The sequence below is a fragment of the Rhynchophorus ferrugineus genome, unplaced genomic scaffold, assembly GCF_030347505.1.
Source record: "Rhynchophorus ferrugineus isolate W39M unplaced genomic scaffold, kcgeb_rfMv2 rfM1, whole genome shotgun sequence".
NCBI lineage: Eukaryota > Metazoa > Arthropoda > Insecta > Coleoptera > Curculionidae > Rhynchophorus > Rhynchophorus ferrugineus.
Window position 1 is genome coordinate 37,969,399 of NW_027472580.1, and position 24,899 is coordinate 37,994,297.

Sequence of the window (24,899 nt, forward strand, 5' to 3'; positions counted from 1 at the left end):
CTCTACTAGGATCTTATTTTAATTCGTTTATGTGGGGATGTATCTATCTAACTAGACTTTTTTATTTATTGTAAAAGTAATGTAATAATATCTAATATAATATAATATATAATGTAATAATGTAAACCAAACCAAATTTAACGAAAATTCTCATTCAGATATTGCGAGGAAGTGGCGATATTTTCTATACGTTAATTGTACATATCCAATTACAATTACATAGCAAAGACAATGTAATAAGAAACATAATATTTAGGTGTTGATTGTTCTAGTAGATAGAGAAAATAAACAGGACTGTAAAGGGCAAAAGTAAAATTTAGATTGGTCATATGTAATGTGATAGTGTCCAAATCCAAAAAAATACCAAATAAATTGTTATACCTACAAAAATATATAAATAAGAAAAGGGGGTTTCTTAGTCAAATTTCAAAGTCAATTTTTTTAATAAGGATCTTATGATTTCTATGATGTGTCTACTTTAATGCACTCTTTTACTCTTTTAAATTGATATAGTATTCAAAATACCTCCATTCACAAAAATGTTATTTACCCTTTAAAATGTCTTATATTTTGCCGTCTGAAACTCTAGAGAGAAACTAGTTGAAACCAAGTCTCAACCATCAGCAGATAATTTGCATACAAAGGAAACAAATCTGGAAGAAAATTATAGGACAAGGATATAGTTTAAAGTAGTTGAAAGTGAAAAAATGCAGTTAGAAAAAAAATCTAAAGAGAAGATTTGAGGAAAATTTAAATTAAAAAATTTTGGTTAATTAAGTGTAAAGAAAATTTAGAAAGTTGTGGTTAATAGGGATGATTCTCCATCATCTGAAGAATATCAACAAACTGTCGAAACTTATTTTGTACCATATAAAAGACCTAGCCTTCATTAGGGAATATGCTTCACACCATTCAACAATTTTAAAAAGATCATTCAGTTACATTGAGCTCCAAATAATGAAAACTTTTTAATATACTCATGATTATTGTTATTCATTAAATATTGTTATAGGGAATTTGAAAGGAACGTTAAGTATCACAGAACTGTAATTTGCATTGTTGCCTGTTTTAGCTAACCGGATATGTTTGTTTTTTTTTTAATAAGTTTTAAGATTTTAATATTTCTTTCAAAATGACTGCACAATGTGTTTGTGGTACTTTGGTAATCTCGAGGATTTTAATGTAAATTCGGATTACATCCGAAAATTAAGCGACGCTTTAGTGGACTAATGTAAATCTGCTACGTATAAATTATATTTTTTCTTAGAATTTGGCCAAACCATTTTTTAAAGCACTAAAAATTGAAATGATAAGGGATCTTACTGTAATCACAATTTAATGCAGACATTTCTCCATTTGATTTCAGTTTGTATCTAACCCTTTGGCAAATAAACGATTAATTTTTTAAAAGTGGTCAGGAATAATAGCTGTTCTTAGCCTTTAAGGACTGTATCGTCTTTTGTGATGAAATGAACGTTAGCAAGTAACTGTTATTTGTAATGATGACTACATATTTGTCATGTATGTTACTGAACTCTACCTAAATGGTTGCACCGATTTAGATGCATTTTTTGTTTGCTTATGTGGATTCAAGAATGGCTTAGGTTTACAGTTTGGCCCGGTATATGGCGCTGCGTTAAGGTTCCAGATTTTTTTATGTATTCAACATTTTTCGATAATAATAATAACATATTGTAACCAAATCACTAATTAGATGTTATTATTCATATATAGTCCTTCATTTATGGTCAAAATAAATTATTCCATCCAAACAAAAAGCCAATGTAAGGACAGTACAATATATATTGGGTAGTTATTTCATAAAAATTGTTTTAGATTTTGAAAGAAATTGATAATGTTTTATATTTAATGGTACACTTAAATCACGTAAATCGGTTTACTTAACGAACTTTTTCTCGCAGTATTAAAATGGATTTTAGAAAATTGTATCCTAGTAAAATGTCATTAACCTTCTTTTCTTTTTACAAAATTGGGTCTGAGTTGGTTGTTTTGTTACCGTTGACAATTCTTTTTGGAAGAACCGCCAAATAACAATGAAATAAATTTTAGGTTAATTGTTATTCTTATATGCATTGTTTCATTCATATAAAACGTTTTATAAAGGGTGTGTTATTGTACTGCTAATTTACATTAAGGCTTTACCACCGAAATGAAAATATTCTGAATGCTTTTTTAAGTTCTATAAGAATGATATTAGGTATTTTGTATTTATGCTGGCATTTTGGCATGTATTTTAATCACCTATATTTATTAGTGAAAATGAAAGTGTCAATATAAACAACCCATCCCAATGGTTAAACTGGATGTTTTCTATTTTTATCAACATAAAGTAGTAGTTTTCCTTAAAGTATTATTGAGATATTTAGTTAATTGTTTGATATGAAGGAATCTGCTGTGGATGTCCACCAAACACTTTTAGATACGTATGGCAATCCTGCTCAAGTTACCGGTTTTGGTTTAAACGATTTAAAAGTGGTGATTTTGATCTCAATGAAAGACCAAAAAAGGTCGAAGTTAATAAAGTACAAGACTTGCTGGACAAAAAATCTGCTCTAAATCTCAATGAACTTTCAGATAGCTTAGCAGTTGATTAATTAACAATTTACAGCTATTTACACGCGATGAAAACTATTCCAGACGAGGGAATATAGCTACCACGTAAATTGACACAAAACGCCATTTCGGACAATTTCAGCCTCGCAGTTTCCTTGCTGGCCAGGAGAGATTTCGGTAGCATATTATGACCGGCAATAAAAAGTGGATACCAAACGGAATGGCATTGATTAATCTGGTGTAGGTGTAGTATATTATGAGTTACTAAAACCGAATTAAACTGTTACTGTAGATATCTACTAAAGTCACCTGTACAATTAATAAAATAGAAATTAAGATCGACAAAATTCTGCTGCACCCAGCATACTCACCAGACATAGCGCTTTTACCACTTGTTTAGATCACAGCAGCATTGCTTAGCTATAGCACAGTTTTGAAATGTTTAAAAAGGGTTAAAACGTATAGATGACTAGATCGTTGCTAAATCAACATCGACATGGTATGGCCATGTTGCCAGAAAGAAAGTTGGGATAAAATGATCAGAATATAGATACTTAGCGGCCTGCAGTTTGTAGCCTGCTTCGATCTTTGGCCAAATTTCATTGGGACGCCCACAGAATTACACTACTGAATATTTATAAGGCATTAATTCTCTCAAAGGTCGAATACGAGAGCCAATGTCTCCTTCTCATATACAAGAATTGAATACTGTACTACATAGTCACATCCATCCAGTCCACATCCAGGTATATAGGCTGGCTTGGCTAGCCCTAGGTATATTCCAAACGACTCCAATAGAAAGCTTGTACTCTGAAGCTGAGATATCGCCATTGGAGACCAGAAGGTGATCCTCTCTTATATGATATATTATTAACTCACTCTGGTTTAAGCAAGAGCTATCAAAAGTTATTAGAAAGCTTTATCGGAAGGTATATAGAGCTGTGAAAGAAAAACCTGAAAAATTCATCCCAACATATATTAACAAAATTCGAGAATAACAAGTATCGTTTGTTTTCTTTGCTTACAAGATATTTAGATTTTCGAAATCGCAATATTGATTTAATTTGATATCTGGTGAAGAAAAAGAAAAGAAGAAAAATTGTTCTTGCTTAAGGACTTAATTGATATAGTTGTGAATACATAGCATATTATTATAATAAAGATAATTCTAAAGATTGTTAAAATTTTCCTGTAAATTTTAGTGGTATTGACTTCTGATTCATTTCAGGCTTCTTCAGTCAATGCACTTCTTAACAAAGCACTAGCCGAATATTGAAGGTAATAGATACTTTCATTTATGTATCAAGTGTTAATATTACATAGAATATTAGTAGATATAAAATAGTTTCATAGAATTTTAATTGGGACACATGGGACATAAGACAAAATACAAAGCAACAGGCAAATGAAAGCCATAGCAGAGAAACTAAAGAAGAGATATCTGCAAGGGTGAAATCGAAGAGTGAAATAAATAAGCAAAAAACGATTTTAAAAAAGGCACAAACTATTAAAATCTAGTCTATGATTACTGTACCTTGCCAGCGTTGTAAAAAAAATTAAAAGAAATTCTGCAAACCCCGACCATAAAAAGTCCGATAGGCTGTTGGGTCATTAATTAATAATAAATAAAATAAATAAAGAGACATATAATCGGGATAATTAGTAAGTGAAGTTTCTCTTTTCGAATTGCTGATTAATCGAGATTCCAAATATATTCTGATCATATTAAGAAATAATTAAAATTAAACGGGATATTGCTATGCTCTTTGATGTTACGCAAGTTAACGGATGTTACTCTTAAAAAATGATTCACTGACACTAGGCAACAGGTAAATTACAAATACCGCACATATTAGAAACGCAAAAATTGTATTAAATTTGTATGGACAGCGCTTTCGTTTTTTGAGGATTAACATGAAATGTGTAGCAATCGAACCATTACATCAATTAAAGCATACGTCAAATATTCAGGTTTTCGCTCTTTTAGACTAGGTAATTAAAAAAACGGTAAGTCGCCTATAAATTAGTCGATGATGTAAGAGACCGTTTGAACAGAAGAAATCTGAAATATAAACTAATTCAAACAGAACAGAAAGAAGAAATTAAATTTATCAAGAATAATAAATACAGATAAGCAAGAAACGAAAAATAATAAAATCGTTATTAAATATTTTTTAAATCCTATAAAACACATTGGCTGAAAAGTCCCGGGCCTAATACATAAATGGCACTAGATTTATGTATTCACCGCTTTTTCAGTTAGTACTAAGAAAAGTTCAAAGAAAAGTTTCATAATATTGTTGAATTAATAATTCAGTTTTCCTAATAAGTTTGTGAGTTATTGTGCTAAGAGTGAAACTACTTTTGTTATTTTCAAAACAAATCGATCAAAAACAATTTAATGTTTTAATTTTACACTGCTTCTAGATGGGAAAAAATAACGATCAAAAGAAAAAATGGATTGACAAGTGTTAAAGGATCCATCAGAAACAACAACAAAACGTTGATTTCCTACCTTCAAACGTGATCGTAGAGACTCTGATGATGCACCAGAAGGATGATACAACGCAGTAGACGTCCAAATGAGGTGGTAACACCAAAAAACATCAAAAAAATCCACAAAACTATTTTGAGTGATCGAAAAGTAAAGTTGCGTTAGTTAGCTAACGTTTTATATTATAGGAGTATATGACTCTGAGAAAGTATGAGTTTTCAAAGAGGGTGCCGCGTTTGCTCATATTTGAACATGTTGATGATTCTTAGTAGTGTTTGATCATGTTTAAACATAACAATCTGGATTTTTCGCAATCGATATGTGGCAATGGATGAAACATGGATCCTGCACTTCACTCCGGAATCAAAACGATAGTCACCTGAGTGGACAACTGGTATCAAGCGTATTTTGAGGCAAAAGATAAATCGTTCTATAAATGTGTTATTGACATGTTATAGCGGCGCTGGAATAATTGTATCGGTCTTGATGGAGATAACGTTGGTGAATAAAGCCAATTTTTAACAAAAAAACGCATTTTCTTTGTTATGCCCGGGACTCTTCAGCTCATGCGTTATCTTTAAGATATATCACATAACAAAATACTGACAATACGACTTCAAATAATAAACCATTGACAACATAATCTCATAACGAATCTTTCTATAAATGTGGTATTGACATATTAGAGTGGTGCTGGAATGATTGTGTAGGTCTTGATGGATATAGTGTTGATGAATAAAGCCAATTTTTAACAAAAAAATAACGCATTTTCTTTGTTATGCCCGGGACTTTTGAGCTCATGTGTTTTCTTTAAGATATATGATATAACAAAATGCTGACAATACGACTTAAAATAATAAACCATTGACAATATAATGTCATAACGAATCGTTCTATATATGTGGTATTGACATGTTAGAGCGGCGGTGGAATGTGCCGATCTTGATGGAGATAACGTTGATGAATAAAGCCAATTTTTAACAAAAAATAACACATTTTGTTTGTTATGCCCGGTACTTTTCAGCTCATGAGTTTTCTTTAAGATATATCACATAGCAAAATGCTGACAATACGACTTAAAATAATAAACCATTGACAATATAATGTCATAACGAATCGTTCTATATATGTGGTATTGACATGTTAGAGCGGCGGTGGAATGATTGTGCCGGTCTTGATGGAGATAACGTTGATGAATAAAACCAATTTTTAACAAAAAATAAAGCATTTTCTTTGTTATGCCCGGGACTTTTCAGCTCATGCGTTTTCTTTAAGATATATCACATAGCAAAATGCTGACAATACGACTTAAAATAATAAACCATTGACAACATAACCTCATAACAAATCGTTCTATATATGTGGTATTGACATATTAGAGTGGCGCTGGAATTATTGTGTCGGTCTTAATGGAGATAGCGTTGATGAATAAAGCCAATTTTTAACAAATAAAACGCATTTTCTTCGTTCTGTCCGGGACTTTTCAGCTCATGCGTTGTCTTTAAGATATATCACATAGCAAAATGCTGACAATACGACTTAAAATAATAAACCATTGACAACATAACCTCATAACGAATCGTTCTATAAATGTGGTATTGACATGTTAGATCGGCGCTGGAATGATTGTGTCGGTCTTGATGGAGATAAAGTTGATGAATAAAGCCAATTTTTAACAAAAAAAACACATTTTGTTTGTTATGCCCGGTACTTTTCAGCTCATGCATTATCTTTAAGATATATCACATAACAAAATTCTGACAATACGACTTCAAATAATAAACCAATGACAACATAACCTCATAACGAAATAATTTAATAAAATATAAATTTTTATACATTTCAAAACAAATAGAAAACAAACAATAAATAATATTATTTTTCTTCGGGTCACAATCCTTCTGTAAACTAGATTTTAACATTGTGCTTTCACTTTATGGTGCGTTTTTTTAAACGATACCTAGATGCGTATACATGCTGTCAATGTCATTAGGACAACTATTAAACCGCGTTATCAGTTCAACAAACTGAAATCAGGTAAAGCGTTACTTATTCTGTTGTCACTTCGCTTGTTTTGGATTTTGATCACGTCTCCGTTGATATAATCGTAATTGGTTGTGAAATGTGCAAGTTTATTCGCGAATAACGAAATTGAAAACGTTTTATTGGAAAAAGCCTTCTTCCTATCTGTTAAATATTAATCAACATATTATTTCGTCATGATACTTAAAACAATCGATGTGTTACTAATTATACGTTTTATTTAGTAAGACTAAATATCAAACGTTACCAAAAAATATACTTTTAATGTGAGCAACAGTAATACGCATCAGCATATTACTACTACTTTAATTGCCTATGATTTTCTGATCATAAAGTTATTATTATACATTGCATTACAATTTAAAAAGAATTAAAATACTATAATACTGAATCAATAATTATTTTAACGAAAATTTACACAGAAAAATTTTAATTTGTGTTACATTCTGAATAATCCAAACATATATAATGTACAATCATGGCAAAATGAACAAAATACGTCTAATGCGTAAAACTTCGGCAGATAAAATTATTATTATTGATAGATATACTGAATTTAATACTTTTAAAATACAGTGAAGTGAAGTTGCGTGAGATAACTGACATCGTCAATAGACACGAAAATTTGGGAATCATTTCTTTTCGAAAAAAACAAAAACCAAATCGTTACTTTCTTAGACCGGGAAATTAATAAATGTTATATGTCATCAGCAACTGCACGTGAGTATGATCAAAACCACTGCACAAGAATGGAACTACATAAACAACAGCAGCAAAAACCACAACATGGCCATAATATTGGTTATGCGTAAGATTCATATGTTACCCCAATAATATATTCCCTACTAGTAAAACATTCAATTCCAATTCAATAAATTTAATACCTAATATACTCATTATGCTAAAAGGTTGAAGAACTATTTGAAGTTTACTGATAGGCAAACAAAAGATGCCCTTGCATTGTTCGACAAGGATTCTCTTGGTGAAAGGCAGATCAAACTTACTTGGAAGCACTGGTTGTTTTTTTTTATTTTATAAAGCGCACTATGATTTACGTACGAGTTAAGGAAAATTCACCAAAAAACCAGAATGGTACCGCCTGTTAAATCATTAGTAGTTGCGTGTTAGATCATTGTCCATTGACATTACGTCAGCAATATTTAAGCAACAATCGCTTGGTATCCATTTGTGGTAATGATTCAGGATACAGAACTCAACTTGCAATAATTTTTTAAAATAAAGTGATTCAAAATACCTAAAAATCTATTGGCCAATTAGTTCATATACAAATATTTAGATAGAAAAGTATGATACATAAGAGCAGATAAATAATAAAAATAAAAATAAATATTTAATAAAAAATGCCAAAAATAGAGTTAAAACAAAATAAATTTGTCACCAATAATAAAAATGTTAATGAATAGATATGGAAATATTTTTAAAATAAATAATATTATGTATTATTATGTATATATTTCATTGAAAAGATTATTATGATTAGAGGTCATAACTGTTCAAATAAGTTCAAGTTACCTCATATCTAATCAATGTATACATCCAAAGAGAAATCCAATCGAATAACATTGAATACACTTACTTTTGTGCTTGGAGTTTCCCTTCCAGATAGGCTTAATTTTAAAGAAGGACATTGTCGTATATACTAAATTGAAAGCAAGCGAGAAGCGCACCGAGCTGCCAGAAAACAATCGCGAAACACCGTACCAACCACGATAGACTGACCAACGATCGAGATCGTTGCCTACTAGACCGCTTTCTTTATTTAGTAAGCGGTCAACTGTTCTTATCAAAGGACTTTCAACGAATGAAGCCAATCGAAAAGTTTCTTGACTGATCGGTACGATTCTGTACCTAGTACTTACAGGATTGCATCTCTTTAGTCGCGAAATAAAATTTCCATCAAACACCGACTGACGTGCGTCTATAAATAGCATCGCTGAAATTTATTTTGTATTAAAACATATCTTCATGCAATGATCAGTTTATTAAAACTATATTGTATTACAAACTTTATATACACATTGTTGATAAAAAAAATACAGTTAATATTTATATAATGTCATTGTATATATATATATGTATATTTAAGTCAACTAAAAATAAGTGATTAAAAATGTTTTTAAATTAAAAAAATTAGAATTATAAAATGTTTGATGAGACAGTATTAGTAGTTGTATAACTATAATTATTCCTAAAAAGATATTTTATTAAAAAATATATGAATTGATTTAAATGAATTTGTAATAAATATAAAATTAATTATATAATTTTAAAGATAGTATTTGTTAGTATTTTAATATAATTCTACAGAGATACATTTCTAATCAATAACATCAAAAATATATTTGACATTCGACATACAGTTTCCTTTTTTACAAGACGCCATTTTGCGGTTCCGAGTTTCTGTTGCTCGACAAGTTTAATTCAAGGCATAAAGGCATCAAGGCATAAATCTTGTGTTTGGAGTTAAGTTCTCTGGTCGCCGTTCTAATTATATGAGTGTTTTTTTAAGTGTTAGGCTATTTAACACAGTGGTTGATATTCGAAAAATTAATGGTTAAAATGGGTGACGAAAAAGGTAATGTTTAGATTTATAATCTAATATTATGCTTAATCAGATGTGTACTAGCCCATATAAAAAATGAATCGTTTTAGATATCAAAGAACGTGAACGTAGTAGAGATAGAGACACAAAAGATCGTAGAAGACGTTCCCGCTCTAGAGAACATAGAAGACGTTCAAGATCGCGATCAAGGGACCGTAGACGAAGGAGCCGTTCAGGTTCTCCTAGAGGTGGCCATAAAAGTATTATATTATATAGTTTTAAATGAATTATATGTATTTACTAATGTTTGTTAAGGTCATTCCAGAAGGAGGAAGCCTTCCTTATATTGGGATGTACCACCGCCAGGATTTGAACATATTACCCCTCTTCAGTACAAGGCTATGCAGGCAGCAGGTCAAATTCCTGCGAACATTGTAGCTGATACCCCACAAGCTGCGGTTCCAGTTGTAGGTTCTACAATTACTAGACAAGCTAGAAGGTTAGGTTTTTTAATTTTGAGTAATAGTTACATTACATGTATATTTCATTTTAGATTATATGTTGGCAACATTCCATTTGGTGTAACAGAAGATGAAATGATGGAATATTTTAATCAACAAATGCATCTTAGTGGATTAGCCCAAGCTGCTGGAAATCCTGTATTGGCATGTCAAATTAATCTGGATAAGAATTTTGCTTTTCTGGAATTTAGGTCCATTGATGAAACTACACAGGCAATGGCATTTGATGGAATTAATTTTAAGGGTATTATTTACTTTTGAATTTAAAAAAGAATCATTATGTAATTTATATTTATAGGACAATCACTGAAAATTCGCAGACCTCATGACTACCAACCTATGCCGGGTATGTCTGAAAGTACTATTAGTGTACCAGCTGGTGTTATTAGCACTGTGGTACCTGACTCACCACATAAGATATTTATTGGTGGGTTGCCTAATTATTTAAATGAAGATCAGGTAAGTGACATGTGTTGCATAGAAGTATGAATGTTGCTGAATGTGGTCTGTTTTATATCTGTTGGTAGTTCTACATTATAAATGAACAAAAATAACTGTTAATATATTTATTTAGATTTTCTATTTATTGGCCCTGCTTAATGTATGTATTTAATAGTGTTTATTATTTAAGTGCCAACAGAATAAAACAGCTGTTGTGGGAAGGCAATTTCTTTTCGTAGCATACCGTCAGAGATGGAATAAAAAGTGTCCACTAGGGTTTTCTTTCAGCCTTTTAGGTGTCTATTATTATGAGCCAAATGCAGTCAAAATAAGGATAAATTAACTTATTTTATCTGGCTTTGTTTTAGGCTTTTTCTTACAGGAAATATATTTTTTCAGTAAAAAATAACTTCAATTTGTATTATACGTTTGAATTTGTGTACATAATGCAAATTGATGTTCATGAATAAGTTTTTGGCTTCTTTCTTACAGGTTTTTACAGGGTTTTTTAGGTAGAGTAAATCAACGCTTGCAAGATTTATATTAAAAAACAACATTCAATATTTACAGGTTTAATAAGGAATCAAGATTTTTTTCGCTTTTCAGGTCAAGAAATAGACTAGAAATTTGTGATTTTTATAAAATCATTCTAATTAAAAAGAAGTATTATTAGTCCAACACATGTTTTGTCTGAGGGTTATTTTATATCTTTAAAGTTTTACTTTATTATTTCTAACTCTTACATTTTTGTGTTTTTTTATTATTATATATGTATTTATTATTTTCAATGAATCATATTAGTTTAATGTAGATTTTAGTATCTCAATTTTCTGTAGACAAAATATTCATTTTTTTAAAACTTTTATTAAATTGAAATGGTCGACTTTAAATATAACCCTCTAATAAAACATTGGGCACATAGAGTTAGTGTAAAGGTCAAGACATAACATAAGTTATAATCTATTAAAATAGAGGGGAAGGGTTACAGGAAATTGATATTTAAAAACTTGGCAATAATCAAATAACTGTGCAAGTAAAAATCGTTTTATTCTTTCTAGCAAGACTTTTTATAATCTTCAATATTCTGTTAAGTAAACAATCTGATAATTTGATTTTTTGCCCTATAGCTAGGGTCGCGCACTCGATCCTTATGAATTGTCGATTCCACTCTAAAAAACCCGAACACCCTGTGGATAAAGAAAGGCAAGTTTAAAGATAAATTGCAGGAAATCAAAACGTATACGATGCGAATAGTAATGCTCTAAAGGCTGTCTTAATTTCTATATAATCCATCATTAAAATAAATTCCAATTATAATACAGCCTCTAATTATTTTAATGGTATAGCAAACAGTACTGTGGTAAACATTTCATATGTACTCACGTTGAACTATTTTAACGAATGTTCAGTTTGGGTGCATGCTCATACTCAGACCCATATAACAGAGACTCAACGACATTCTGTTTTTGTAGGTTAAGGAGTTATTGATGTCATTTGGTCAGTTGAGAGCTTTTAATCTAGTCAAAGATACAAGTTTTGGATTGAGTAAAGGCTATGCATTTGCCGAATATGTTGATATTACCATGACAGATCAAGTAAGTCTTTTCTTTTCATATTTATCCCAAATAATTATCACTATTTTTCTTTATTATAGGCCATAGCAGGTTTGAATGGAATGCAACTTGGTGATAAGAGACTGATTGTACAGCGGGCAAGTGTTGGGGCAAAGAATACCACAGTATTGCCTGCCGTACAAATTCAGGTACCTGGACTTAGCCTTGTCGGCGCTTCAGGACCTCCAACTGAGGTTCTTTGTCTTTTGAATATGGTAAGTGCATGTATTATTTGAGAAAAGGCCTCTTTCTGACCTTAGAGGCAAGTCAAAATATATCTTACGATAATATGATTACTGGCGGGTTTATAGATAAAATGCTATGTATATTTGTAGGTAACTCCTGATGAATTAAAAGATGAAGAAGAATATGAGGACATTCTGGAAGATATCAAAGAGGAGTGTAACAAATACGGCGTAGTTCGCAGTATTGAAATACCACGACCTATAGAGGGCGTTGAAGTTCCTGGCTGTGGCAAAGTAGACAACTTTTATTTTAGTTTTGAATCAAATATTTTATAATCATTACTTTTTGCAGGTGTTTGTCGAATTTAACTCCGTCCTGGATTGTCAAAAGGCGCAGCAAACTCTCACAGGAAGAAAGTTCAGCAACAGGGTGGTTGTTACATCATATTTTGATCCAGATAAATATCATCGTCGAGAATTTTAACTTGGTTTTGTATAATTTCTGAATTAACAATGCATTTTCTTTATGTCTTGTGTTTTTGAAGTAATTGGTAATATAAGTAAGGAATAAATTGCTTGTGAAGTTCCCTTGTACTACATTTTTCTATTTATTTTTAACTTTGTTTTACTATTTACATTGTAAACAATCAAGTAATATCGTACATAACTGACAATCACATTATAAAATTGAATGGGAAACAATATTGTAATTTATCTTAAATTTCTATAGAATGTGTTTTATAGAATAGTAGAGATTATGATTAAAAATGGAAAAATCTACATATGAACATCTATAATATATATATATATATATATATATATATATATATGTCTAAAAAGAACAGTGGTTAAGAAACACCAGTGGTTGTTGAAGAAAGCCAATTTAAACAATATTTCTTTGCTGTTGTCTGTATATCAAATCTACAAAATACCTTAAAATACTAACAGGGTCGGATAAGATATATTAACAATACATGCAAATTAAAATGTAATTTTGTGGCCCAGAGTTATTATTAGTGCCGTTTATTGTATTATGTTAGGAACGGTAGCGGAGGTCAACTTTCCTTTTTCGTACATTTATATGAGCTAATAAATAGGTTTTGCTTAAAAACTATCCTAAATAATAACAATGTAAATTATTATCATTGCATTTTACAAGTTTTCACAATTTAGGAATAAGTAACAACTGGAGCAAATTGGGCTATTTTTTAAATCATTCTGTACCTTGGTTTGGAAAACTACATATATTTTGTAAATATTTGCTTTATTATATTGATTTACACATTTGCCGCCAGTTGTATATATAAGTTTTACCGCTTCTAGTCAAGTCTGCAACACGATACCTTCATATTAATGCAATCACATTAATTTTTACACCAAATAAATTTTAAGTAAGTGCTATCAAATATTATTTTCTATGGCACTAAAATCATGTAATTTTTGTTATATGTTTGAAGCATGTTTTCTCCATGTGAATATAACGTCTTTTTATTTCTGAGACAAAAAATATTTTTGTACCTATGTATCTGATCTACGCTTCAAGCTATTCTTCAACCTGCTCGCAAAACCACCACTCATTAAGTAACAGCATTAGAATTAATGTTATACATAATCATTATTATAAAATTGAATAATGTGTACAAAGCAGAACATCAGTTGAAAGAATTATTAATAATTTTATAATATTTAATCAGGGAAAGTAACAATTATAAAACAGTAAACTTAATTTACTTCAACAAAAGGGGCAATGGTAAAATGCTTTATATTTATAAGTGATGATTTTTATATATAATTATATTTAAGTGAAGTTTTCTCTTAAATTGGTATTCATAGATCTAATTCGCCAATATGAGTCCGCATAATTTTAAACTTTTAAGTTACATCTAATTGTAGGATTCCTGAATAGTTATGTTGAATATCTATTTTTATCATATTTGTATCAGCATTTCCAAGTACTTCTAGTAGAAAAGGACTGCAGAAACGGAAAAAAATACGAAAATCTCGACTTTTTGAAGGATCATATCGAACTAATGTTAGTGTTTGTCAATCAACCACCACAAAATACAGATACTTTACTTTTTATATTATAAACGTAGAATAGATATATTTCTGTATTCTATGATTATAGACTTATTTCTGTGTTCTGTGATCAAACATCGGCCACACTCGGTCATCAAGTCGTTTTTAGCGGCAAAGTAGGGTTAGAGTTAGCGTTGGGAGCTATCTACCATAGAGTAAATATACCTATACTACCATAGAGTAAATATATATATATATATTTACTTTTTTTATTATATAGTGTATATATATAGTATATTACTATATGCTATCTACTGAAAACAGTAGAAACAATCCATAGTTAAAAAACTAGCGTTTTAGCGGAAATTAGCAAAATAGTGATTACTATTTTCAGTTAAATGCACGGTCCAACTTATTTTGTCAATTCGTGATGTCAGACGAAGATGTAGGAATTCTTGTCTGTATACATTGTGAGATACGAAAGTACGGAAACAATTGCTTGAAGCAGTTAATTTTAAATATGATTTTTAATATGTAATTTGCAAGGGTAGTATAAGCGTGACAGATTTATATATATTAATTCACGTGCTAACTTTAAAAGCTAAAAGGAAAAAAAATTAATTTCTATTAACATGTAATAAATAATATAATATAATTTTAACGGAAGTACGATTACTTTTATACTGAATGTTCTGTAGATTTATAAAAAGGAATAGAATACTAACACCATAAATGTTTTATCATGTTTTAATATATTAATTGTTATTATTAAGTAACATAGTATAATAAATATGAATAGTACAATACAACTTAAACAAAACCTAAAAATTAAAGATGTTCAAAAACCATAAATACTAAATAAAATGTAAATGTATACCCAATCATTGAAAAATCTAATCGAAGATGTACCTAAAACTACCAAACCCTTTTTAAATAAAAGTTTTATTTATTTTTGAACGGAAATATTTTGAAATTACTGTTCAGGGATATTATCACGTTCAACTTTTCTCCCTTGAGGCGATTTCTTCGATCGTTAATTATTTGCCCAGATTTTGAAAAACTCGTTCCAAGGGGACAGACGTTACGGGTATAGAGGAATGTTTTATGTGTAGCTTATATAATTCAGGTAGTGCCATTTTATGGGCTTGCTAAAAATCCAATGGGTTTTCTAAACGCCCAATAAATGGTATCTCCAAATATTGCTTAATCTGTAAAGTTGCTGCAGTACTTGGAGTAATTACTTTTTTCATTCTAGCCATTTTTTTTTATCAAAATATTTCCAGATGTCAATACATTCTTGGTCAGTAGTGGTGTCTTGAATTTCGAGTTATGGAATTATATTTGTATTTTTTGAAGTTAGAATGGAAGATACCTCTTTTGTGATAATTTTTTGTATCGCCTCAACATTATTTGCAATAATAAATCCTGCTTTTTTAAATCTAGGATCTAAAAATGTGGATTTCCCGCATATCGTGTTCATTTCTAAAATTGTCAGTCTTTTATTGATGACATCTAACAGACAATTTTGTAAATTTTTTCCCCATTCATTTGCAAAATTCCTGGAAATCATAGAGAATATCAGAAAATGTATTTATTACAAATATTCAATATAACAATTAATATAATATACAAATAATATAATATATATTTAATAAATATATAATTATTATATATAATTTATTCACCTCTTTACCGTTAATATTTTAAAACGAAATTTAACAACTGCTCTGCAAAAATGTCTTCAAATCTCTTGGAATCCATGCAACTTCTGAAACCTTCGGAACCCAATTTTAGTTTTCAAGATTTTAGCAAAATAGTTTTGACAAACAAAAGGTTTGAACAGAAATCGTAAAAGTTTATCAAAAAAGTATTACCTATTTTACCAGCTCAAAGTATTACCTATTGTGTCAGTTAAAAGTATCTTATTATTTATCATTTACAATTTTATTTTTTTGCCCTTGAAAAATAGCGTTCCAAAATGCTACTGTTAATTTACAATATATAATTATTCACAAGCAAACTACAAAAAAAATAAAACCACATATATTACATATAAATCTATTAAAGCACAAATTCGATGCATTACTTTCAATGTAGCGGGTAGGACAACACAGCCAGATTGTTAAAAGTCAGTCAAATGCACTAGTAGAACCGAAAATAGTAATTAAAAGTACACGACTGAATCAGTCGATAGTAAATAGTAATAAAATTAGTCGGACCGAAAATAGCGACTGAAAACAGTTATTAGTAAAAACAGTCGAACCAAAAATAGCGACTGAAACAGTCGATAGTAAAAAGTAGTCAATTATTAAACAGTCGATAGTTCCCAACACTAGTTAGAATGAAGAAAAATGATATATCGATATCGCTTAAAATAAGTTTGATAATCGAAATTTTTTGTCTATACATATTTTTAAAACAATCCTACTACCTTTCTTCTCTCCCCATATTTAGATGGCAAAATATAGAGAAAACTATGTTCTCTATCAGGGGTGGGCAACTGCAACGGTAAGTAGTGGGGCAAAGTTTTGCTTACTTCAATCATTGGTGGCGCTGACAACGTGAATTTGATTGGTTACTTTAAAATAGTTATGGAAACCTGTAAGGAAAATACTTTGCTTTGATTGGTCTGCCATTTCTCCTGATTACTTTGTGACGTCACATTTACTGGCCAATATTATTAAAATGAAAATCAAATTTAATTTTTTTAAATTAATTTATTAAAATAAAATCCTATACAAATATACATAAGTGTAAATAATATAAATATATAAAAGCAAAAAAAAACAATTATGGGATCTATTAGAGTTCTAACTTATCTTGATATATAGAAGGTAAACCTTAAATCCTTCCCTGTTGATATTGCATTAACTCTATTAAACCAAAAATCACACCTCATAATAAATTTAAAATTTGGTCTTGAAAATCATTATGGATTGGACAGTTGAAACACTAAAAATGTATGTGCTTTTTAAAGATATTTAGATTTTAGAGTATATAATCTGTGGAACTACTTAATATAGAATGTAGACAAATATTGCATGTTGTCTCTTTTTTCAGAAGTTTTGTTAAATAGCCTGAAATAAAACTAAAATACAATATTAGACTCTTGTTTTCCTCAGAGCAAAGTTCTCTGGAACTGAAAATATAGATCAACTGGTGATTTAACAACCTCAAGTGGTACTAGATTTCCCGTTAAAAAATAATATAAGTTATCTAACATGTTCATCTTCTTCACAATTTTCTCCGGGAGAATTATGTGAAAAAATTGTGATGATGTGCCCTTTTAAAGATTTCTTGAACATACTACATGAAGGATGATGTTTCTACCTCCATGACCTCTAATAGATCCAACAAAATTCTTTAAGCAATATTGGTTAAGATTTGTTAAACAAATGTAGTTATTTGTAAATTTAGACAAAATAGATTTCTTTAAGGTAATAAATCCCCTAAAAGTAGCAATTAAATTTTTAATTGATGGCACCATAACAAATATTTTCTTAACAAGGTAATCAAATTTAAATATACTCAATCTACTCAAATTAAAATAGCTCTACTATAAAATTATTGAACACTGATTGCTCTAAAAAGTTTACAATAGTAAAACAATTAGTAAAAGTATTACAAATATTTTAGGGATATTTTACAATTAAAAGTAGTATTTATTACTACTAATTATCCAGTTAACTTAATTATTACCTTCTTGTAAGACTTCTTTATGTAGAGACATCACACTGACAGCATACGAACAACTTGGTAGATTTATTGAATTTTATTACTACTAACATCTTCATAAGTAGGTTTTGATTTTCTGTAAATAAACAATATATAAACAGACATGTAGTAGATAGATAATTTTATATGTACCTGATAAATACAATGTTGGATATACATTTACCCTTATACCTATTAGTGAAGGAAGGGTAATTCTAAATTTTTCACTAAAATCATTTTTCAATCATTCATCATCAATCCATTTTCGGAAAGGAGCGAGATCATTCTTTGGGAAACGATGTCTAATTTCCGTAGTAGATTCTTATCCCGGTACACTACATCTTTTACTACGCTGACGTATTGTCATCAATTTTTATATTATTACTCCATAATAATTAATGTAAAACAGAAAATATACACAACGTAAAACGAAGATTTCTTGATCTGAACAAAAACAACAAACTTAAAAACGGACGCCCATAGAAAATGCTGCTTCACGCAATTTGATCGACCAAGTTCCATGTTAGCGGCGGCACCAGGAATTTAAACTAGCCAATCATAATTTGCGATCGCAGTGCTACCGTTGATTGAACTAAACAAATCATTTCCCCAAGGTCGCCTATACCCTAAAATTTCTATTTTTTCTATGTTCTCTACATGCTTACGAACTAGGAATTTTGCTGCTATATCATTTGTTTTTGGGGTTTTATTTTTATTATTTCTATTAGGTCTTTCGCCCACCAAGAAATATATTGTTATATCCTGGGAAAAAAAATATCGGAAATTTTTTATACAACTTGGCAACAAAATATCGACATTTCAAAAAAATATATTGATATTTTTAAGAAAAAATAAGAGTATTGTTGTTCTTTAAATATTATAAAAAATTGTGATATTTTTTATAAACCTCTAAAATTAAGAACTAATTTTGAAGATTTATTGAAAGCGATTAAGCAATTTTTATGATGTTTATGAATTATCTTTATTTTTTTAAATATCCAAAAATATCGACTGTTAAAAGTATCGATATATTAGTTAAAAAAACATCGGCGAAAGATATCGATATTTTACGCCGTCTCTAATTTCCATTTTATATGCATATATATATAGTCTTATGTTTATCTAACTCTTATGTCTTGTCGTATCTTTATAGATCAACGTTACAAAATATAGATCATGTTTAAGTTTTGTGAGCATATATCTAATTTTGGAAAGAACTGGTATATGTATAGCACATTTGCGCTGTGTTAAGTATATTAAATGTTTTTAATGTAAAACATGAAACTAAAAAGGTTCAAACATCACATTAAGAAGGTTTTGAATCTGGCAATATAAATTCATTATTAAATATAAATATATTTGTAGCTAGAATAGGAAGAGGTACAAGTAATATAACTATATATTTAAATTAAACTTGTGCTGAGTTCAAACAGTAAAGGTTAGTATCATATATTTAAATATTTTTTGTAACATAATATTATTTCATACTTTCAGTTATGAGTTTTACTTCTTTGCAAATTCAACAATTCAGTACACATATCAGAAACTGTCTTGAACATCCAAGGTGCCTTGACATATTAAAAACATATTTACGTACTGGGAGAATGGCGATATCGTTAATTGTACTTACTCTTTGGGAAGATGCAAATAAATTGGGCAATTGGAATGTAGAACTGACTCATTTAATTGATGAAATTGATGATTTTGACAGTATTCAGTTAAATAATGCACCAGACAACCATAAGTTAGAATACACAAAAGCAGAGTGTTGTCGAATATTAAACAATATTTTACCTCATTTCATAGTATATTTAAGAAAATACCATTTGCGGCAATAGACTAATGCCAACTTGGTAAGCTAATTTTTTGCTATTAGTAAAAATTAATTACTTTATTTATTATAGTGATAAATTGTGATATTATTGGGAGCTTTTAACTGTAATATAGTTTATATATTAGAAGTTTGTTTTAATTACAAATATCATTGAGATATAAATTAAAATATATGAAATATCTGAACTGTATTAATATATATTACATATTTGTATGTTATGTTAGGTCAAAAATAAAATTGCATTAGAATAGTTATTTTTACAAATTTATATCTTTCCCTACTGTATAATGTAGCTTGATTAAAATATGTATAGGTCCTTCAGAAGTACGTTAACAATGAGAAACTTATAGTAGTTTGAAGTATTAAGTATAATACATGAATTGTTGAATAAGTTAGTTTTAAATTTTTTATGTTAGCTCAATGAGAAGATATCAACAATGTTATAGGAATTAATTCCTATTGTGAAAAATGATAAAGTTGTAACGACCTGATTTTTCACGTTTTGTTGTTGAAACAATACTTTAAAAAAATTTTTGTAGCTGTCGATATTTTATCCATTTATATATCTTTAAATGATTTATTGCTTTATGTCTTTGATAATGTTATCTTAATTGATTATATTACATTCGGGACTATATCACACAAAATATAGAAAAGATATTGTTATGTGTTATATTTAAGCCAAAAAGTATACTTAATATCATTAGTAACAGAGTATTTAGTAAATTCCCGTTTAAAATGATATCGTAGTAATCAAAAATTATTATTAAATTAATATTTGTATTTGTTGTATATACAAATTGTCGAATTACATAGTATTTTCTCATGTATTTTCGAAACATTTGCTTAAATTCTTAGTTATACTTAAATAAAAAATAATTTATTATTTTTATTGTAATTATTATGTATGAATATTTGTAGGGAACGTTGCATTGACTTTGTTCGATCACTCACTACTATGGGAGTATTTGTGGTGGCCTAAGGATTTGTAGCAGTCTTCATGTTTTGTAGGAATGTTTGTTGCTTGTGTGTGCTGACTTTGTTCGTATACTCACTACTATTTCCGTGGAAGGAATTTTCATGGGAACAGAAAACGTTCATAGATATAAAACTTGTTCATTTTGATGTTAAATACTACATATGGCCGACGGGAGAATGGATGGAGGGGTGTTGGCCACCGATGGTTTTCAAAATATTAAAAATAATATTGGTATATCGGAGAAAAAAAGTGTCGATATTTTTTCGCAAAATATATAGCTCCTATAAACCCTTGCAATTAGTAGGAATGGTTCGTTTGTTGCTTGTGTATGTTAACTTTGTTCGAATACTCACTACTATTTTTGTGGAAGAAATTTTCATGGGAACAGAAATCATTGATAGATATAAAACTTGTTCACTTCGATGTTAAAAACTACATATGATCGACGGGGGATGGACAGGATAGGAGTATTGCCACCGATCGTTTTCGATATTTTAAAAATAATATCGATATGTTGGAGGAAAGAGATGTCGATGTTTTTTCGCTAAATATATAGCTGTTTTTAATATACTAATTAAAAGTTTTTTATAATTAAAAAATGTTTACATTACATTAGTACAGTTTTCACCCTGGCACTGACAGTGGCTGTTGTAGATCTTTATATTTATGTTTATTGTTTATATCTATTTATGGTTTATTTGTTGTACTATTCATATTTTAGTTACAAATAGTAGTTAGTAATGGATAAATCATTTATTTGTAACTATTTTCAAAAGAAGTTTTTGTAGCAGTTCTAATATGAAGAGAGATATGAAGAAATAAATTGTAATCAGGTATGTATCTATAATCTATTCAAAATAACAGAGAACTCACGTCATCAAAATGTTTATTGTATTGCCTGTCGTAATTTATAAATTCATTTTAGAATCCGACGATATATCCTTCTCATTTTATTCTAGTTAAAAAGAGATACAATGCTGTCTGACTCGTTCGAACATGTAACCGACTCATCCTACAAAAGACGTCCGGTTGTCAAATATCTGCAACATTCTTCAAAATATTATTTATAATAACTACAGGTTATTAACCGTCAAACGTTGTTTTAACGTTTTGTTTGTTTTGATAGATTTGAAATCGCTACTTATTATTACTCTGGTTGAAAATACGGAAGCTATTAAATAGTCAAAGTCAGAAACAGATTGTGTCTTTAATTAGTTACTTCGAACAGGAACGAGATAATGGAGGACGCCTCTGGCCACTAAAATGCGGTTGTGGATCAGGTATTTTTACTGCTAAATGCTAAGTTGCTGATGTTTTGAAAAGTTTAATTGCAGTTTATGTTATTTACTTTTTTAGAAATAGGCTTGAAAAAAGATACACATTAGGGCAGATGGCTAAATAATATGGCCACAGATTGTTACGTCTTCCTCCCTATCACTGCATATCAATCAAATGGAATCAAATTCGATGGTCGAATTGTGAACAAGTATAAATTGTTGTTTGTGTTATTAAGATTGCGAGGTCCTAGTTTGGTAAAAATATTACCACTTCTAAACTGCTACCTGACTGAGCTGTGCTGACTGTCTAACATAAAATAGGCTTTTAGTGTTATAAAAATGAACTATGGTTATTTTTTTAATTATATTTTGTGATATTTTATCTTAGTTCTGCGTTTTTCCACTAGTGAATGTTCTCATTTTCATATCTGGTTAGATGCTATCAATTGCTGACCCAAGACCTACTGTAGACCTACCAACAGCAATATCCTACAGCCTCAAAATTAATGTACGTATAATTATTTGTTGTATGTACTTTTAATAATGTTCTTCTTTGTTTTAGTGTTTTTAAAAATTTGACATAGATGACAATAAGCGACAATGGCAATGTTACGTGTTTTGAACTTCCCCTTAATATAAAAGATCAATTTTGGAGTCTCTTTAATGCAACTTATAATGCACCCATGTCGTATTCTAAATTCTAGTTATTAATTAAGAAAAATGAAACATGACCTGATGTAATATTAGTATGTCAAGCAACTGAAATTTTTTTAAACTACCATTGTTTTTATTTAAATATCGAACTTAATGTTAACAAAAGCATGGCGCTAAATATATGGTTTTGTTAAATCGCTACTTCTCTGTGTATGAAAAATTGGACGTAGATTTTCGGATAATGATTGTTTATATACCATACGAGATACAGGCAGACGACTGGTTTAAAAAATATCTGTAACAAACAAATTGTCCAAAAAGCCTTTGTAGGAAAATTTATATACTTGGATCAATGTTTGGAAGAGTATAAAAGACAAAACGCGTTTTTTTGTATTCAAACACTAATTCATCACTAGAGGATTTTAATATTTTGTTGACGCATTACTTGATTCAAAATTAAGCGGCCAAACCATTTCCAAAAAACAAATCCTAGTTTTTTCAGCTACTTTACAAAAAGTAGGACTATTGAAGACATATAAAGATTGTCAATTCGCTTTTGGTCACTCATATTATGAATTTTATTTCTTAACTGTGTATTTGAATGACGCCTTTGTTAATAACTCATTTCTTAAACAAGTGCTGATGGAACCTCAATCATCATTTGTGATATTTTTTAATGAAGCTCTGGTGGTATATAGGTTCTATGACTTCGTAAAAATGTTTAATATGTCGGAAGTAAGTGGTTTACTCAACACTCCTTCATAACAGGGATGCAAACAATTGGCGAAATATATACTTAACGGGGGTTTCCAAAAGGCAACATACTCCGTTAGATTCATACTGCCTTTCAGGGAGATACCCAAAAAGAAACCAAACGTAAAATAAAGAAGAGAATTGGTTAATCTCGAACATTGGTTACATGGAACAATGATGCTGAGGATTCCTGGGTTCAAGTACAATAAGAAACTTGCCAGCGGCAAGAAAACTGATATTTAAGTAACTGCTAAGCAATTGACCTTTATAGTTAAGAATAATTGTCCACAAGTTTTTAATTTCGTATTGTGGGCATTTATATAATGTTTTTTATTATATCTGTTAAAATTTTATAACGATATTTAAATATTCAGATGTTCTTAATACATATTCTACATTTATAATCTATTCAAAATAGTAGTGAACGCACGTCATTTGAATTGATGGCGTTAAAACGTGGCAATGTTGTCGCATCAACTCTAAGTTTTAGTTCATTTTGCCTGTGGTGTATAACAAAATTCTAATATAAGTAAAATATATATTATTAAATTAAAAATTACTGTTATAAAATATAGTTTATTTTAACATTACAGTACATCTAATGCATATATTATTAAAGGATTTAAAGCTACAGTTAATTATTCAGTTGTAATAGTACGGAGGTTAGGATTGTGTTTCATTATATTTACATTTTTCCGTACCACTCATGAGTTGGAGATCCTGGCGCGTTTTTTTTTATGTAATGGTATCCCTTGGAGGCCTAGTCTACCTAATTAATAGTTATATATCCAAGTAATATGTTTTACTTTCATTAGAGAGCGTATTTAGCCTTTACGCTTCGGTACAGTGTTTCCTTGTAAAGTAATTTTGATATCATTGTATTTCTCCTTAGTTTGTTATGTCACCGTCTGTATACATTTTTCTTGATAAAACTAGATTTAATCACTGCATTCGCCCTAATGCTTTTACCATATCTGCAAAACAGTTAATATTCTTTCTATTCTCATACATCTTTACCAAATGCTTGTGTATATTCTGAACAATTACACATATATCTGTGCACATAGAATTTTCACACTCTACAAAAAGATTTTCTACAGTTATCGTATATTACCTACAGTCCTATATTACCTAACAGTCTATAAAAGTATGTTCTATAATCCTCAAGGAGCTGCATATCTCTAAGCTTTAAATTTATACTTTTCAGATTAACAGTTTCCTCTGAATTAATTGTA

The 24,899-nt window shown here is 29.6% G+C and overlaps 2 protein-coding genes and 3 long non-coding RNA genes across 5 annotated transcripts in view; 3 read left to right on the top strand and 2 right to left on the bottom strand.

Moving 5' to 3' along the window:
• The window catches only part of LOC143196992 (low density lipoprotein receptor adapter protein 1), a 40,922-nt gene extending 31,922 nt beyond the window's left edge, over positions 1–9,000 (bottom strand). Inside the window, exon 1 of the mRNA XM_076405010.1 lies at positions 8,709–9,000. Within this exon, the coding sequence (XP_076261125.1) occupies positions 8,709–8,760 (52 nt within the window). The 5' untranslated portion in view covers positions 8,761–9,000. The remainder of the gene's footprint in view (positions 1–8,708) is intronic.
• A 478-nt stretch (positions 9,001–9,478) lies between these two features.
• Positions 9,479–13,028, top strand: U2af50 (U2 small nuclear riboprotein auxiliary factor 50). Its single transcript, XM_076404967.1, has 9 exons — positions 9,479–9,707; positions 9,785–9,934; positions 9,990–10,173; positions 10,228–10,439; positions 10,494–10,654; positions 12,109–12,231; positions 12,291–12,464; positions 12,585–12,728; positions 12,787–13,028. The coding sequence occupies exons 1-9, from the start codon at positions 9,683–9,685 to the stop codon at positions 12,916–12,918; spliced, it is 1,305 nt and encodes a 434-aa protein (XP_076261082.1). The 5' UTR covers positions 9,479–9,682; the 3' UTR covers positions 12,919–13,028.
• Positions 13,029–15,883: 2,855 nt separating this feature from the next.
• LOC143196997 (uncharacterized) lies at positions 15,884–16,459 on the bottom strand. The gene is made up of 3 exons (XR_013005899.1): positions 16,328–16,459; positions 16,139–16,228; positions 15,884–16,012 (listed from the first exon to the last, which is right to left on the bottom strand). It is a non-coding gene; the product is annotated as an uncharacterized LOC143196997 (long non-coding RNA).
• Positions 16,460–19,340: 2,881 nt separating this feature from the next.
• On the top strand, positions 19,341–19,800 carry LOC143196730 (uncharacterized). The gene is made up of 3 exons (XR_013005806.1): positions 19,341–19,481; positions 19,533–19,605; positions 19,662–19,800. It is a non-coding gene; the product is annotated as an uncharacterized LOC143196730 (long non-coding RNA).
• Positions 19,801–19,879: 79 nt separating this feature from the next.
• On the top strand, positions 19,880–20,128 carry LOC143196737 (uncharacterized). The gene is made up of 2 exons (XR_013005811.1): positions 19,880–20,020; positions 20,072–20,128. It is a non-coding gene; the product is annotated as an uncharacterized LOC143196737 (long non-coding RNA).
• Positions 20,129–24,899: the final 4,771 nt, after the last annotated feature.